Source organism: Meles meles, chromosome 11, assembly GCF_922984935.1.
Source record: "Meles meles chromosome 11, mMelMel3.1 paternal haplotype, whole genome shotgun sequence".
Taxonomy (NCBI): Eukaryota; Metazoa; Chordata; class Mammalia; order Carnivora; family Mustelidae; genus Meles; species Meles meles.
Window position 1 is genome coordinate 49,325,100 of NC_060076.1, and position 14,212 is coordinate 49,339,311.

The following is a 14,212-nucleotide window of genomic DNA, read 5'->3' on the forward strand; positions in this document are numbered from 1 at the left end:
AAAAACCAACGTCTCACAGTGCCTCTAGTATGCGGTTTCAAAGTCCACATTGTTCAGGGATAAAACGCACAGAGGAAGCACACAGAGTTGGTACCTAATACTTGAGTCCTCCCCACCCTTTAATAATATTGTCAACAACACAGCGCAGTACACGCATCCTAACAGAACTGAGTGGGGGCAGGAAGGAATGACAAACGCGCGGTTCCGCTAGACTAGCACCGAGGCAATGACAGAATAAGGTATGTAACCAGATTCACCTTTCCAAGTATAAATACATCAATCTTAATAGAAAAGAGGGAGAAAAAAAAGTCGTCTTGCGGTAGGCAAATCAAAAAGCAAAAGTTATTTGTAACCTTTAGGTCACCTCAACCTTTCTGCTCCGTCGCAAAATACAGGAACAGGAGGATTTGATTTACATCATAAATTCAGCGACAGACACAGATTGCCTTTTCTGTGTGAGGAAACAATGCCTACAGTCACCATGCATTTTCATGTATGCAGCTGTGACCCAGGCCCTTTCAGAAGCATAGCATAGCACTTACTACATCAAATATGCATTTTAAAAGCATTTCTCTACCTGCTCTGAATTTTGATTTGAAAGTGCTGGTTAGAAGCCAAAAAGGGATTAAAAAAAAGAAAAAAAGTCCCACAGATTTTAAGATTAAAAAAAAAAATGCCTAACAAAAATTTAAGATTCCACAATGAATATAGAATAAAAAAGAAAAATTACACAATAACTGGGAATTATCCTGTCGCATTTTTAAGATACATGTATTTTTCCTTTCCACATAAGCTACCAGGAAAAGAAAAGTTTTGGAGCAAAAAGTATTTCAATGTGGACATGTGGATGAATTTTGACAAATCTATTTTCTTTGGGTCCATAAGGCAGAGAGGGAAAGTGTGAGATTTCTTCAAAAACATAGTTCATATTACAATTGATTCTGCCCTCATACTGAACCTTTTGCAGGATCCCTATTTTGAGAGGCAGGGTTTTAACAACAAAGGTGTGTGCCAACGTCAAAAGTTTAAAATGATTCTAGGTAGAAGGTAAAGACTGTGGGAAACAAATACTTAGGGTTTTAAAACTTCTATTATTGGGGCACCTGGGTGGCTCAGTGGGTTAAAGCCTCTGCCTTCAGCTCAGGTCATGATTGATCCAGGGTCCTGGGATCGAGTCCCACACGGGCTCTCTGCTCCGCGTGGAGCCTGCTTCCTCCTCTCTCTCTGCCTGCCTCTCTGCCTAGTTGTGATTTCTCTCTGTCAAATAAATAAAATATAAAAAAAAAAAACTTCTATTATTAAGTTCAGCCATGCGTGTAAAAAGTACACACATACACACACACACACACACACACATATATATATAAATAAAGTTGAATTAAATTTAAAAACTAGAGACAAGTGCTCACTTCAGCAGCACATATACTAAAAACTAGAGACAAGATAAATAGGCTAAGAAGGCCAGAAGGACATTTTATGCCCTTAAAGACAGTGATCACCAAATTACCATAGCAATTTTTAAATTAAACATCTCACCTTTAGAAGAACTTAAAAGCACTTTCTAGGGGCAGTCACTTAACTGGAAGACCCTACAATATGTGTAGCTTATTCTTTAGGTGTGAATATAAATCCCAAGTGCAAACCCCAGGTGATTAGAACCATAAACTGTGAACAAAGACTTCCCTGGGTGGGAAAAAGGAGAGAAAAGAGGAAATGAAAACAGAAGCAAAACATGCAGTTCAACAGAAAGCATTAAACTGCAAAGAGCCAGATGGCCCTTGGAAAGTAATGGCTATGCTTCCCCTCTTACTGCCCTGGCTTCTTTCTTATCATTAACTCTGCTGGGCTTTCTCAGAGTCAGATCTGATGCTGATAATCCCTTCTTAACTTGTATTTAATTTCATGATTTTTCTATGAAGATGTCCCTTTATTATTAAAGCAAGAATTCACAAGTCCGAAATGATACACAAAATTTTAAGGACATGTATGTATGTGTGTGTGTGTGTGTATATTTTCTAAGGAAGGATCAAAACTTTTATGAGATTCTCAAAGAAGGTTCTTGCCTATACCCTCCCTCCAAAAAACAGTAAATACCAGAGAATTAAAGTATGGGTAAGGTGATTACTGCAATTCAGGCTTGTTAAACTCCTGCTTTCAAAAAAACCTACAAAGCACAATCTCCCCCCGCCCAAAAAAGGTTATATATGACATACCCCAATATGGTAGTTCACCAAGTACTTAAGTTTTTGTAACTTCAGCAAAATTTAATATATTAATGTATTCTACTGGTTCCAATCCCTTATGGCAAGTAGACTGTGTAGTACAGATGATTTAATAATGGTGTCATGCTTATTTTATGCTAAATAAAACCAAACAGCTACATCTCAGGGGAATCCTTTTAGATAATATATTCAATTACTGAAATAATCAGCTCGCCCAAAAGCAAAATGTTCACTTTGACTCAAAAAAGAAAAAAAAAAAAAAAAAGCTCCAGACGGTCAAGGTGGTTTTTTTTTTTTCAAAGATTTTATTTATTTGACAGAGAGATGACAAGTGGCAGAGAAGCAGGCAGAGTGAGAGGGGTGAAGCAGGCTTGCTGCCGAGCAGAGAGCCTGATGTGGGGCTTGATCCCGGAACCCCGGGATCACGACCTGAGCCGAAGACAGAGGCTTTAACCCACTGAGCCACCCAGGCGCCCCGTCAGACAGTCAAGTTTTCAAAGAATCACAGGATGACAAGCAACCTCATTAAGAAAAAGTAAATGTAAAAAAAAAAATAAATGTAATGTAATACAGAAATCTGCATAGAAATGAAAAACAAACAGCTACTCTTTAAAAAAAATTTTTGTTTCAAGTTTTTATTTAAATTCTAGTTAACATATAGTGTAATATTCATTGCAGGAGTAGATTTAGTAATTCATCACTTGCATATAACATTAATTACTCTTTTTTTTAATATTTTATTTATTTTATTTGACAGAGAGAGAGGTCACAAGTAGGCAGAGAGGCCACAAGTAGGCAGAGAGGCAGGCAGAGAGAGAGGGAGAAACAGGCTCCCCACTGAGCAGAGAGCCCGATGCGGGGCTTGATCCTAGGACCCTGAGATCATGACCTGAGCCGAAGGCAGAGGCTTAAACCACTGAGCCACCCAGGCGCCCCAACATTAATTACTCTTAAAGACTAAGTAGTTTATTTCCATAACTTACCTCCAAACTTACCTCCAGCTTACCTCCAAAATAAATGTAAAAGGCAAAAACACTAAAAATTCACTTGACTTGGTAAGCATACAAACATTAATTACTCTTAAAGACTAAGTAGTTTATTTCCATAACTTACCTCCAAACTTACCTCCAGCTTACCTCCAAAATAAATGTAAAAGGCAAAAACACTAAAAATTCACTTGACTTGGTAAGCATACAAAAAGACTACAGAATAAATAAAATGTGGTATATCCATGCAATGGAATAATATTCAGCCATTCAATATAGATGAACCTTGAAAACATTATGCTAGGTGGAAAAAGAAGGGCATAAAAGGCAACATAGTGTAAGAATTTCATTTATATAAAATGTCCAGAAGAGACAAATCCACAGATATAAAAAAAGTAGTGTTTTCCAGGGATTGGGTGTAAGGAATACTAGGGAATGACTGTTAATGAGGCTTCTTTTGGGGAGATGAACATGTGCTGGATTTAGATAGTGATCATGGTTAGACAACTTAGTGGATATAATACGGAACTATATGGTTTAAAAGATGAATTTTATGGCATATAAATTATATCTCCAAAAAAATGCATTAAAAAATGTTTCAGGAGTGCCTGACTGCCTCAGTTAGTGGAGCAGGTGATGCCTGATTTGGGGCTCATGAATTCGAACTCCACATAGGGTACAGAGATTACTTAAATAAAACAAACATTAAAAAATTTTCAAATTTAATTCAGTCATATACTATCTTAAATTTAGTTACCCTATTCTTGATTTTAGAAAAAAATTCATGTGAAGTACACCACCAACAGAAACAAACTAAACTGAATTTCCCTTATGAAGGGAGAAAGTTCAAATCAGAATCTCATTTATTATCTCAATACACCTGGTTGATTACACCCATTTCTTTTTTAAGACTGTATTTATTTGAAAGAGAGAGAAAGAGAGAGAGAACAAGCATAGGGAGTAGCAGAGGGAATGGGAGAAGCAGACTCCCCGTGAGCGGGGAGCCCGAACTGGGACTCGATCCCAGAATCTCAAGATCATGACCCGAGCCGAAGGCAGACTCTGAACCGACTGAGCCACACAGGTGCCACAACTACGCTCATTCTTAAAGATGCTGATGTCGGGGGCAAGAGAGTTGTATCTTTTTCTAATCACTATGAAATACCATGATGTTGTTTGGTTATTTTAGCCATTCATCCAGTGATTCTTAAAACTATTTCCACATCTGAATCCCTGGAGACTTTTTTAAAAAGTATATAGATTCTAGGTACACACACTGGATGACACCCAAGCTTTCTAAATCAGAATCTATACATTCAGTGCATTTCCAGGGATTCCTATCATTTCCACCTCTCCACTGAAATCACCATTTTGAAGGCATCACAGTGAAAATCAGTTGAGAGATTGGGGGCATAATGAGGAGCAGTCTATTTCCATGGTTCCAAGAGTCTTCTCCACAGATTGCATATTAGTTACAAGAGAAAAATGATTAACTCTACAGTAGAGAAACCATACATCACCCTGACTGGGTAACCAAAATTAAAGACACCACTGAAGGGTGCCTGGCTGGCTCAGTCAGTAGAGCATGTGACTCTTGATTCTGGGGCCATGAGTTTGAGTCCCAGGATGGGAGCAGAGTTTATTTAAAAAAAAAAAAAAAAAAAAAAAAAAAAAAAAAATTTTTTTTTTTTTTTTAAATTAAAACCACTAGTTAGGGATGAGATGAACATCAGTATCTCCAGATGTGATATCCTGAGATGGACATGGCATCACTTTTATAGATTTCCAAAATGTCAATGTCATGAAAAAGAAAGGAAGAGACTCTTCCAGAATTTAAAAGACTAAAAAGATAGGACAACTAAAGGTAACAAGAGATCCTAAATTAGATCTTACACACTAAAAATAAAAAGGAAAAATGTATAAAAGGATGCTATGACAAAACTGGAATATGGACTATAGACTGCTATATAGATGTTAAATTTTTTCGGTATTATAACTTCTCTGATTATATGAGAATACCCTTGTTCTTAGAAAATACACTGTTGAAGACATATAATCTACTCACCAATGTTTTTTAAGAATTATACAGAATAGACAGAATGATAAGGCAAATGTAGCAAAGTATTAAACTCATGAATCAGGGTAAATGGTATATGGGAGTCTTTTGTACTATTTGCACAATCTTTCTGGAACTTTGAAATTATTTCCAAAGAAGCTAAAAAGACAGACCTTCAAAACTCCCCACTACTCTTTAACTAAAACCCCAAGTCTTTGACGTGATCTTGTGTATCCTAGGCCACACCCCCTGTCCAGGGCCTCCATCGTGGCCTCTCCCTCCCTTGAGCTCTGTCTCCAGCCACTGGGCCTCCCACACACCAGCTCTCGCTCACCACAGCACACAGCACAGAGGCACCTACCTCCACCTAGATCTGCAACACCCTTCCTGTGCTCTTCCCACCGCTGCCTCCATCTCATTCTTCAAAATGGGTAGGAGAGAAAACGCAGAAGGAGTTTATTGCTGAGAAAAAGCTAGCTATCAAAATTAAAACCAGGGCTACATTTTGATGTCCTCAGCCACAAACTGGTCTTAGCCCACTGCGTCTCAGTCCTTCCCTTAGGACTCTCATTTTTCTTTGTTATAGACCTAGGGATGAAAGTGTTTGCCTTAAGAACTGAGTGAAAAAGATCAGTATGAATTACAAAGTACTTCAGCTTTCAGGACACACATCTTTACATTCTTCAAGTTAACTCTCCAGAGGCACCTGGGTGGCTCAGTTGGGTGGGTGTCTGCCTTCAGCTCGGGTCATGATCCCGGGGAACTGGGACGGAGCCCCACATCCAGCTCCCTGCTCAGCAGGGAACCTGCTTCTCCCTCTCCCTGCTGCTCCTCCTCCTTGTCCTCTCTCTCTCTCCTGTCAAATGAATAAATAAAATCTTTTTAAAAAAATTATCTAAATAAACTATAACACTGCCCAAAGAGATATAGAGTGTGCCTAACTAATCCGCTCAGGGTATAACCCTCCATTACCCTTGGCCTCTTCACCCATTCAGAGCACACCATCTGCCAAAAGCATTTAATATTCCCTAATTTCAGAAAGTACAGCTTGATGTTGATCAGACCAAACCTTTCCACAAATAAGATTCTTAACATTTGCTATGTGTGCATGTCAGCCACTGTCTGGCACATCAGAATGGTGCACGAATTCTGGAACAAGCAGTCACTGCTCATGAATTCACAGCTATTTCCTCACTTCAGCAAAAGGAAGAGAGATCTTGAAAAGATTGCCATAATATGAATATGCAGAGGAAAAACGAAAGGCAGAAGCACATGATAAAATTGGGGGGTGGGGGGATGGCATATTACAAAGCAACTAAGAAAATGAGCCTCCATGAATTGTAAAAACTCAGTTTAGTTATTTCTTTCTCAAAACTGAAATCCTTGCTGCAGATCCATTCTCTGCTGTGCTTTCTCTATGGTCAACATTCGAGAATGTTTAAGTAACTTAAATATAACCGTGTTACAGGAAAATGGAGTTCAGGCGCCTGGGTGGCTCAGTTGGTTCAGCGTCTGCCTTTGGCTCAGGTCAGGATACCGGGGTCTGGGATCAAGTCACACATGGGGCTCCCTGCTCTGCAGAAAGTCTGCTTCTCCCTCTGACCCTCCCCACTCTCGCGCGCGCGCTCTCTAATAAATAAAATCTTTAACAAAAAATAGAAAAAAAGAAAAGGTGGAAGAAAAACGGAGTTCAAGCTGACCAACAGAAAATCCAGACCAAACAAAAGGGGGAGAAGAAAGGTAAGCCTAAACTAGAGGATACATTAGCAGCAGTTTTTTAAAGACAGGATAGAGGGAGGGGCACCGGCTGGCTCAGTCGGTAGAGCATGCAACTCTTGATCTTGGGGTCGCGAGTTCAAGCCCCACATTGGGTGTACAGATTACAAAAATAAATAAATAAACCTTTAAAAAAGGCAATTATTATAAAAATTGTTCACAGGTAGAAAAGAGCTTCTAAGATTTTGAAAACTATTAAATGCCTAAAACAGGTCACAAAGCTGGTGCCCTTTGGATTGCCTCCTGTGAACAGATGTGTTTTGTCTGCCTACCCTATATTTTTAAAAATCTGAATTGTTTTCCAGCATTCAGTAGTCAGGAGATTTCATATAAAATGTTATTAATACTGAAAGATCTGAAGGTCTAGCAACAATGAACCCCTATTGCCTCATTTCAACCACTGGCCAGCAGTTCTCCCTGCTACCAGCTGACTGGAAACCACCTAGGAAGCTTTGAATAACCACCAATGCCTCAGGCAAACCCTCCAGTCCTTCTAGGAAAAGCCCAGGCACCCATACATTTAAAAGCCTCTCAAGGCACCTGGGTGGTTCAGCCCTTGGGCATCTGCCTTCCGCTCCATCATGATCCCAGGGTCCTGGGATCCAGCCCCTGCGGGGGTTCCTGATAAGTGGAAGTCTGCTTCTCTTTCTGCCCCTCCTCTCCCCCCACCCCAGTAACCCCCACCCGGCTTCTGTTCTCTCTCAAATAAATAAAATCTTAAAAAGATAATAATAATAATATAAAACCCCTCAAAGGCCCTACTGTGAAGCCACAGTCAAGACTCATGCACCCAGGGGCACCTGGGTGGCTCAGTGGATTAAAGCCTCTGCCTTCGGCGCAGGCCCTGATCCCAGGGTCTGGGGATCGAGCCCTGAGCCCTGCATCGGGCTCTCTGCTCCACAGGGAGCCTGCTTCCTCCTCTCTCTCTCTGCCTGCCTCTCTGCCTAGTTGTGATTTCTGTCTGTCAGATAAATAAAATATTTTTTTAAAAAAGATTAAAAAAAAAAAGACTCATGCACCTAGAGTTTCACACATGGCATATGCTAAGTATAAATGTGTTGTGGTGTTCCTCCAGCTAACCCCATCCTAAAAATCATCAGAGTTGAAGTTGCATTTAAACATCCCCATCTAGGGGCACCTGGGTGGCTCAGTTGGTTAAGCAGCTGCCTTCGACTCAGGTCATGATCTCAGGGTCCTGGGATCGAGTCCCGAGTCCAGCTTCCTGCTCCTTGGGGAGCCTGCTTCTCCCTCTCCCTCTGACGGTTACTCCTACTTGTGCTCTTACTCTCTGTGTCAAATAAATAAAATCTTTTTAAAAAATAAAATAAACATCCCCATTTAATCTTAAGTCACAAAACTAAAGAAGGGTCCAGCTGAGCCATATGAACTTTACCAGCCATACACACTCTAGTCTAATGTATCTCAAAGCACAGTCAGTTGAATACCTGTGCATCTCAATTTCGTTAAAAATGCAGGTTTCCGGTCATGTTCCAGACGTACACATCAAAAACTCTCAGCATGAGCTCCCGATGCACGGAAAACACTGAAAACCAGTGTTGCTTTTTTAAGAGAGCTGTGGAAGGCTCTCTTCCTTTCCTGCCTCAAACAAGTATCCATCATATGACCATGAAGAACACTCACTTGCGGGGGCCACAGAATTATTTCTTTGAACAGAGCGATGAGGTTTAAATCTCTTACATGGTCTCTTGCATTTGTACTTGGCTTGCCCTTCCTAGGCTATTTTTCCTTTAAAAATGCTCTTTGGTTCTGATCTTGAACTCTCTATTGTCCGTGGCAGATGTGGTTTGATGAACTCGGTGCCTTGGTGCTCAGTGGGAAATGGGCTTTTTGCTCCCCAATAGGGAACAGAGGCAAGGAGACAGGCTTAAGCCCCTCAATATCCCCCCCACCGCAGTGTATCCCCAAGGGGCTCCTTGCGGCTTATATGTGGTACCTTTAAGCTCCCACAGCCCCAAGCAATATTTCTCAATTGTGAACCACAGCTGACCTATATCCAGATCACTGAGCAGCTGGGTAAACATGCTGATTCCTAAGCCTGGTGCAAAGCCCACTGAATAAGATCTGTACTGTTAACAAGCTCTCCAGGCACTTCTTTGGCACAGAACGTTTGAGAACCACTGAGCTCTAGGTTCAACAAAGAGAATACCCTCTCTAGAGCTCCTTTCATGAAATTCACAGGAATCAGGGGAAGCCACCGGCTCAGGCTCTCATTTCCGGTCCTCACAGCATCCTCCCTTCCCTTCCACACTGGGGTAACGTAAGCAAATTCAGCACCAATCCATTTAAAATAACCACATATTGGGGCACCTGGGTGGCTCCGTGGGTTAAAGCCTCTGCCTTCGGCTCAGGTCATGATCTCAGGGTCCTGGGATCGAGCCCCACATCGGGCTCTCTGCTCCGCGGGGAGCCTGCTTCCTCCTCTCTCTCTGCCTAGTTGTGATTTCTCTCTGTCAAATAAATAAAATATTAAAAAATAATAAAATAAAAACCACACCTTCTACTGTACTACAATTCAAATTAATTAGCTATCAGTCCAAGAAGAAGTGGAAAATGCGCAAACTCCAAAACTGTAAGCAAACCAGGTCCTTAGTACCGTAAAAAACAGGGGAGTTTGATTCCCAGAAAGCTTGCAATTATTTGTCCTACTACTTCCATTGGAAATTCACCTTCCAGCATAACCAGGGAACGCCTCTCCATGGAGTTCTGGGCTTCTCACAATCCTTTTATGCTTTCACACATAGCTCCTCCGTTGCTTCTCCAAAGCTGGAGGGTACTGCCAACCAACACACCACAAAGAAAGTTCGAAACAGCATGACATTTCATGCCTGACTCAGGTAATCACAGCTCTCCTGAGGGGGTCTGCTCTTCAGGCTCACCTCTCCTCTGTCCCCGGCATCCAGGATCCCCCTCTTGGAGGAACTTAAGGCTCTTAGACACTCGATTACACTCTCCTGATTTATAGTGCCAAACAGCCATTCACATAAGGGCTCTCCATTAACATTACCGGATTATGCCAACTCAGGTGATAGATTCTGGACCTCTCAATGTGCCGCCACTCTAAAGACACAATTTATGTATCCGGTATGATTTTCAGCTCCTCAAACTGGGTTCCCTCTCCACACTTTGCACCCACTGTCTTCTGAAGAACTAGCAGAGAAAATGAATTATAAAGCAGGAAAACAGGTGCAACGTGACAGCTGACTGAAGGTCTGGTACTCACACAGGGTAAGGACAATCACTGGGAAAGGGAGGAAAACTCTAACCCTTCAGTTGGCAGAAAATCTCCCTTTACCGACATCTAAACCAGAGCTTCTTACGGATTAAGGTGCTTGTGAATTACCTGCAAAATCTAAAAGGAACGCGGTGCCGACACAGGTAGTCTGAGCTGGAGCATGAGACCCCACTCTCCTAACAGGCTCCCTGGTACCACCAACACCGAGGCAGAGCTCCGCTACCCATAATGTGGTGAGGGAAGGAAGGGTCAGCATCACCTGGGAGCTTGGTGCATGAGAATCCTGGGCCCACCCTAGCCCTAAAGAAAGAGAATCTGCCATTCAACGAGGTCCCCTGCCATTAGCATGCACATTAGAGCAGCTGACATACCAATCAGAACCACTTGCAATCTTTTTAAGAACTACAAAAGCCCAGGCCTTATGGCAGAGACTCTGATGCAGTTGATCTGGGGCATTTGATTGTTCTGATGCTTGTTTTTAAGCACACCCCGGTGGTTCCAATAAGTGGCTAATGTTTGGAACCAGTGAATTAAAAACACCCCACTGGGAGGACGGAAATATGGAGTGACCGCTAAGGGGTGAGGAATTTGGGGAGATGTGAAAATGTCCTAAAATTGATTATGACAATGGTTGCGTAATTCTGTGATTATACAAAAAAGAAAACCCCACTGAATTGTATACTTTAAATGGCTCAGTCCTGTGGTATATGAATTATATCTCAATAAAACTTATATAAAAATTTAAAACTTTAATGGTGTTCCTATTTTAAAATAAATAACTCCCACTGAACAATACAATGGAATTCTTCCCTCTTTTTTTTTTTGGTAAGATTTTATTTATTTATTTTTAGAGAGAGAGAGTGAACAAAAGCAAAGGGAGGGGCAGAGTGCGGGGAGAGAATCTTAAGTAAACTCCACGCTGAGCTGAACTCCAAGGGGAGCTCCATCTCAGGGCCCTGAGATCATGACCTGAGCCAACACCAAGAGTCGGACATTTAACCGACTTAGCCACCCAGACGCCCCGGGATTTATCCTCTATCCTGGAACTCTGGCCCAAGAGTTTGAAATTCTTAAAACACACACACACACACACACACACACACACACACTCTCTCTCTCTCTCTCTCTCTCTCTCTTCTATGATTCATCTAGAAATATTAAGATCTGCTCATCTTCTTCTTAGTTTCAATTCTGGTTAAGGCAATGGATGAGAGAGAAAGCTGAAATGAAAACCTTGTTATGTCACAGAGCACCACAATATGTAAGGGAAAAAAGGAAAGAAAAGCATATTTATCATTTTGGAAAAGTTTACTCTACATACCCCAAGTCTCTAGGGTATTTTCAAAAAAATAATTTTCCTTTTGCTTCCCAGTTCAAAAATAAATTAATTTTGAATTAACTAATAAGTTAACAATGAATTAACTAATTCATTGTACTACATTCTTCCAAAATTTGTTTGAAGATATTCAAAAAAAAGTTAAGAAAAAAATACATAAAATGAAAATCTTCCCTTGTTAAAAAGTCGACTTAAACTCTTAATAATGTACTCAATAAAAAAGATTATAAACAGGGGCATCTGGGTGGCTCAGCTGGTTAAGCGGCTACCTTCAGCTCAGGTCATGATCCCAGGGTCGAGGGATCGAGCCCCGAATCAGGCTCCCTGCTCAGTGGGGAGTCCGCTTCTCCCTCTTTCCCTGCCCCCCTCCGCCCGTTCGTGTGCTCCCTCTCTCTCAATAAATAAAATTTTTTTTTTTTTAAGATTTTATTTATTTGCGAGAGAGAGCACTAGAGTGCACAAGCAGGGGGAGCAGCAGGCAGAGGGAAAAGCAGACTTCCCGCTGAGCAGGAAGCCCGACACAGGGCTTGATCCCAGGATTCTACCACATACACTAGTTACATGGCATCTTCTGGGGCACTCTGCTCACGAAGTAGGAGCCCCTCTCTTAACAAACGGCTTTCTGGGACCTTCAAGGCAATGGTTAGGGTCAACTTCACAAGTAAGTACAATGTCTTCCCTTGTCCAAACTTCTCAATAAAATCCAGTGTATTTCCAAAAAAAAAATAAAATTGTTGCTATGTGTATTCTCTTTTTAACATAACTCTACCATGTTATATTATATAGATGACAAAGAAAAGACAAATCAATGCTCCCACCTACCAAGCTTGCCCTGGGTATTAACCCTTAAATTGTCTATTACTATGTACAGTACCCTCCTACGTAACCTAAACCCCTCCTGCTTTCAGGACATCTGCTCAATCAACTCTTCAGTTTTCATAGTATTGGGAAGATAGTTATAAATATCCCAGAGCAGAAAGAATGTGGGGTAACAGATTCCAATTCCAAGGAAGCAACCCTAAAATCCACAATGGTGATATCAGCATGTTTTCAACTCTATCTCCATCTTCTATGTCTTTGAATTAGTAACTTCCTGAGAGATCCAACACCCACCATCACTGTTGAATTAAATAATTCTTAATTGATTAGCATATCTGTTCATAACTTAGTTAATAATTCACACACACACACAAATTGTTTTAAAGGAGAAACGGCATACCTAATAGTATACAAATTCCGAATATTCTTCTCCCCTCCTTGTCCTTCCTTAAGAGCTTGCATTTGTAATAATTTCATAATGGCTTTTATCAGGCCATGTGTATTCCTGCAAAGAAATACAACAACATGTTAAATGCTATAGATATCAAGTGAATATTCTAATCAGGTACTTACATCTACCATTTTTAAATAACTGAACACTTGCCACCCACACTGAAGAGTAACCACCCACATGCAGCTCCCTCATTCTACCGCGCTGCCAAGAGGCCTGAAGGTAGACAGCTCTCATCCCACACATTTAAAAGAGGAGAAGTGGAACCAAGGAATCAAACCACCAACCTATCAATCACCTCTCTACACTTGGTGGGTATCAATCAGGAGAAAATAAACATTAGCCCACATAATTGCAGGCGGTGACCACATCAGGTACCCATACTGAATAATTAAGTCCTTCATTTATAAATATTAGTAGACCATGAATAATAACCAGACATATGAAATGGATTAGCCACTCAAAAAAGTGGGCCAGGGGACCATTCAGAGCAAATAACCCCCATAAAATAAAGTTAATGGGAGTGGGGAGGAAAACCTTAAATTTTTTCTTTATTCTCTGTAAGAAGTAGGAAGATAATATATAGGAAGAAAGAAAGAAAGAAAGTTTGATTTTATTATTAATTTTTTAAAATTGTGACGTGGAATTTTTTTCCTGAATTAAAACTGACAAACACTATTGCAGTATATTTTAGTGTACAATATGATATATGCATACAGTAACTTAATTACAGGCAATCGTTTTATAATTAACACATGCATCAACTCACATAATTTATTTCATTTTTTGGAGGTTGGGGGGGTCAGAACGCTACAGATCTATCCACAGGAATTTCAAGGATATGACACAGTATTGTTAACTCTAGGCAACATGCTACACATCAGAACTTGCTTGTGTTCTAACTGGAAGTTTGTATCCTCTGATCCACCTCTCCGCGCATCTCCCACCGAGCCCCTGGCAACCACCATTCTACTCTGTTTCTACAAGTTCGGTTTTTGTGTTGTTGTTGTTGTTGTTTTTTATTCCACATATAAGTGTGATCACTCATATTTGTCTTTCTCTGGGTTATTTCACTTAGCATCATGCCCTCCGGGGCTCATCCATGTTGTCACAAATTAGCCTGCCCTTTTTATATAAGGTTCTCCCTGGGAATGAAAAATAGCAATTAAAAAAAAATTGCATGTTAAATGGGGGAAAAAAAGGAATTATTTTTTAAATCATTGTTGTTAATACATATGGAGCATCCATTGTAAGCTAGGTACTTCCTTAAGTGTTTAACATGCACTGTCATTTGCTATCCAAAACAGAGTAAG

The 14,212-nt window shown here is 40.7% G+C and overlaps 1 protein-coding gene across 2 annotated transcripts in view; it reads right to left on the reverse strand.

Moving 5' to 3' along the window:
• Positions 1–14,212, reverse strand: part of FOCAD (focadhesin) — a 301,972-nt gene that overhangs the window by 230,860 nt on the left and 56,900 nt on the right. For both annotated transcript variants that reach the window (XM_046023020.1, XM_046023019.1), the window contains exon 5: positions 12,849–12,953. In XM_046023020.1, coding sequence (XP_045878976.1) covers positions 12,849–12,953 — 105 coding nt within the window. The remainder of the gene's footprint in view (positions 1–12,848; positions 12,954–14,212) is intronic.